This window comes from Trichechus manatus, unplaced genomic scaffold, assembly GCF_000243295.1.
Source record: "Trichechus manatus latirostris isolate Lorelei unplaced genomic scaffold, TriManLat1.0 scaffold00249, whole genome shotgun sequence".
In the NCBI taxonomy this organism is placed as follows: domain Eukaryota; kingdom Metazoa; phylum Chordata; class Mammalia; order Sirenia; family Trichechidae; genus Trichechus; species Trichechus manatus.
In genome coordinates, this window is record NW_004444185.1 from 1580300 (window position 1) to 1584290 (window position 3991).

At 50.0% G+C, this 3991-nt stretch overlaps 1 protein-coding gene across 2 annotated transcripts in view; it reads right to left on the reverse strand.

Annotated features, from left to right (window-relative positions):
- COPS7B (COP9 signalosome subunit 7B) overlaps positions 1-3282 on the reverse strand; it is a 23723-nt gene extending 20441 nt beyond the window's left edge. Inside the window, exons 1-2 of one of the 2 annotated variants that reach the window (XR_002822833.1) lie at positions 3195-3257; positions 670-847 (exon numbers count right to left, since the gene is read on the reverse strand). Coding sequence is in view for 1 of the 2 variants with exons in the window: in XM_004389496.1 (XP_004389553.1) it covers positions 670-831 (162 nt within the window). In the remaining variant the exon portion in view is untranslated. Of the gene's footprint in view, positions 1-669; positions 848-3194 lie in introns of both variants that reach the window. The other variant, XM_004389496.1, reaches the window with a different exon arrangement.
- Positions 3283-3991: the final 709 nt, after the last annotated feature.

Sequence of the window (3991 nt, forward strand, 5' to 3'; positions counted from 1 at the left end):
AGAGGGTCAGCAAAAAAGAGGAAGACCCTCAATGAGATGGATTGACACAGTGGCTGCAACAATGAGCTCAAACATAGCAATGATCGTGAGGATGGCACAGGACCAGGCAGTGTTTCGTTCTGTTGTACACAGAGTTGCTATAAGTCAGAACCAACTTGACAGCACCTAACAACAACAATCTTTGTAACACATCTACTTAAAGTCAACACTGCCCCTTTTCATTGGAACAATATATTCCTTATTCATGTCCACCTCATTTGCCAATAGCAATCATTTTCTGCTATTTATGGACCTGGCCAATCTCCTTTATCTGTATTTGCATTGGAGGTTTTTTATTCCTAAGAATGCCTGAAATTTCCTCCATTAAACATCAGCCCATACTCACAGCACTACTTTTCTAATTTGTCAGTTTCAATTTGATTTTTTCTTCTATCTTTCCAATTATTAGCAACCTGATCTAATTTTACTCTAAGTTCAGATGAAAAAATTGAAGCAGCACAGGAGATCATCCTCCCTTTCCTCCCCTGCCCTGCCAATTCTGACTCCTCCCTCACCAGAGTACCCCACAGGTCTGCAATACTTCCTCAACTGAAATTCCCTGGAAACCTGAAGAATCATAGGAAGGCTTAGAAGAAAGAAGACAGAGAAAATATCTGGAAACAGTCTTACCTCCTGCACATTGGCCAGCTCCAGCAGTTCTCCAAAGACATACACTCCAGGAGCCTCCAAGACTTGGCTTATGAGGGCAGTAAGGGCTGAGCCACTGGTACCTTTGGCGAGTAAGATAAACTGTTCCAGGAGGTTACTTGAGGGTTTCTGTTCACCTGCCATTCTCTGGCCTAGAGATCTGTCCAAAAGAAAAATGTATCAGCGCGGTGGATTAATTACTTTTATGTATGGCCCTTCTAGCCATGGTCTTGTTACTCCGACTCAAGCGATTGGGCGGGACTGTGTGATAGGGTAATTGTGGCCTACCAAGGGGACTGGTCAGTTCTGCCTTAAAAGAGAGCCAGTTCCAGAGCAAAGAGAGGGATCCTACCACTACCAAGGAAGAACAGCCAGGAATGGAAAGCATGTTCTTTGGACCTGGGATCCCTGCACTGAGAAGCTCCTAGAAGCAAGAGACAGAGAGCAAGCTCTAACCCTGAAGATGGTGAGAAGCAGTGGCAGGAAAGACCTGGCAGCAGGAGACGAGATGGGCTTCCCGGCCCATGGAGAAAGCAAGCTGAGTGCCTTTGGGGAGAGGCCTATGGCCAGGAAGAGGCATGCCTGATAGAAGAACTGTATCTTGAGTGTTCCTGAACCTGAATTGTAATCTGTTAACTTCCCTAATAAACCCCAGCATCATGAGAATGGTCTTTTTGAGTTCTAAGTGGTCACTGCAGTGAATTATTGAACCCAGCAGAGAAGTAGAGAGAGCTGTATTAGGGGCGGTTGGTGTCAGAAATTAGTAAACATGGCGGACAGGGGAGGCTTGTTTGGCCTCCGCCTCATGGGAGTCAGCCTTGCGCTGTTGATCTTGGTTCTCCTTCCCTCTTGTGGGGTTGGAGGAGGTCAGACACTGCCCCTACGCCATTTTTACAGTCAGTCATTCCTCCTTTTCCTTTGCAAAGTCTACGCTTATTTACTGTTGGGTCAGATACCAGAATAATTGAGTGTTCATAAACAGCAAGCAGGTCTGAGTCCAAATGCAATGACCACTTTGCTAGATGGCTGGGGTTCAACCTGGAGTTAAAGGGATCTTGTCCTCATTCTCCTTTACTAAGGTTTGAAACACACTTAGTAAGCCTCTTCATCTCCACCTGCTTCTCTCCCAGAGGCACTACCTTCTAACCCCTTACACCTGACCAGAACCCAACACACACGCAGGACTTTCTCAGCAGCTGTTTTATACCCATCTCACTGATAAGACTCTGGTTAAGAAACAGAAGATACTGCCCATCCACAGCAGAGCCAGATGTAGAAAGAAAGGCAATCATCTGCATCGTCCAGTATGTCATCAAAATAACAACTACAGCCAGAGACAGATAAAGGAACAAAAAAAAGAAGACAAGAACGATGTCTCAGTTCACGAAAGAAGTCATTTAGGCAGAGGAAAAGGAGAAAAATCATTCTGAAAGATAAGCAGCAACATATTCAAACTAAAAGAGTACACGTTATGTGACTCCATGGGGAAACTCCCTATATGTGGTCTCCTCCTGATACGTGACGTTTTACCAAATATGACTTCAGAACTCGTCCAAAACCTCAGAAAAGCAATAAAAAGATTTGGGAAAACAGTGAGGATATCGTGTTCCATCCTGAAGACATCAGGTACAGGGGGGTCCCTCAACTGTGTAATCTAACTAGACGCCGTGTATATGTGGACACGACTGTATACCTACTCCGCAGGCGTCCGGTATCAGAAGATCGCCCCTCGGAGCACAGCACACACTGGGGCAGCGGGGCAAAATTAAGGAGAAAGGGTACAGCACAATGATGCCGAAAACAATTCAAAGAAGGGTAGTCTGGTGCAAGAGAAACTAAGTTTTCCTGTGGAAACTGGCACCAAGAGTGGCGGTCCTTATGTCACTTCACTTAAGAAGGTCTTGTCAGGAACAGAAAAAGCGAAGTGTTAAGGAACAAAGGGCTCTGAGTGGGGAAGGGGAGCGGGGAAGACAGGCAGGAGAGGGGCGGAGGTGATGGTTAGGAGAGGTGGAAGGAAAATCTCCTTCCAAGTGGATACGTGTGCGGAGACAGCTGGGGATCTGTCTGCAAAGGGACAGGAGGGAAGGGAATGGGGGTGGAGAGGTGGCAAGGAAACCGAAGCCTCGGTCCCTCCAAAAGATCTCGGCCTATGGGGCAAAGCCTGCGGGGGCAGGAAGGGTAAGGAGGCGGTGATACTCGCTTCCTACTGGAGCAGGAGTGCACGAGAAGGCTATGGGCAGGCGAGATAGACCGCCGTCAGGAGAGGGCGCTATTCTGATGAGAGGGAGAGGGGCGAGGGGTCGCGGGTCGGGCCGGACTTCAGGGCTGGCGACGTGCTCCCAGCAGGGCCGCGGGCGCGCAGTGAGGAGCAGCGGGGCGTGCTCCCCCGGGCGGGGGCGGGGCGGCGAGGACGCGGGCTTTCCCGGCGGCGAGCGCGAGAGGTGGGATGGCCCAGCCCGGTCCGGCGCTCCGCTCTCCGCGCGGCCCACCCTCTCGCCGGCTTCTACCTGTCCGCGCCGCCTCTCCGTCCTCTGAGTCGCTGGCTCGGCCTCCCGGCGTCTGCCCGCAGGTTGTCAAGCGTCCATGGTCGTCCCGGCGTCCGGCGCTTTTCTACCTCCGCCGACCCGTTGCCTGTGCCGCTCCCCCGGAAGCCTCCCCCCGCTGCACTCGAGTTCCGCCCACACAAGGTTCCCCCACGGCGATCGCAGCCTCCGACTCTAGGAAGGGTCGGGGCCAGGGGAGGGGTCGGGGAGGAGGGTGGCGAGGGACCCGAGAAGAGGAGTGCGTCCTAGGTGGGCCTGGTGCCCAAACCTTGGCTATCACCATCCTGGGGTCAAAATCCACCCCTTTGGCTACACTTTACACCTTAGGCGTGTCCTGTAGCTACTGCGGCCACCCCTGGGTACACCTAATAACAAGTACCATTTATGGAGCTTTTTTTCCATGTGCCAGGTAATATTAACTTTAATATTATGAAGAAGACTCATTCACAACCTGGGACATGGAGATGACACAACCTTGCTTGCCTAAAGTGAAGAGGAGTTGAAGCACTTACTGATGAAGATCAAAGGCTAGCCTTCAGTATGGATTGATTGTACCTCAACATAAAGAAAACAAAAATCCTCACAACTGGACCAATGAGCAGCATCCCGATAAACGGAGAAAATATTGAAGCTGTCAAGGATTTCATTTTACTTGAATCCACAATCAACCCCCATGGAAGCAGCAGTCAAGAAATGAAACAATGTATTGCATTGGGCAAATCAGCTGCAAAAGACCTCTGTAAAGTGTTCAAAAGCAAAGA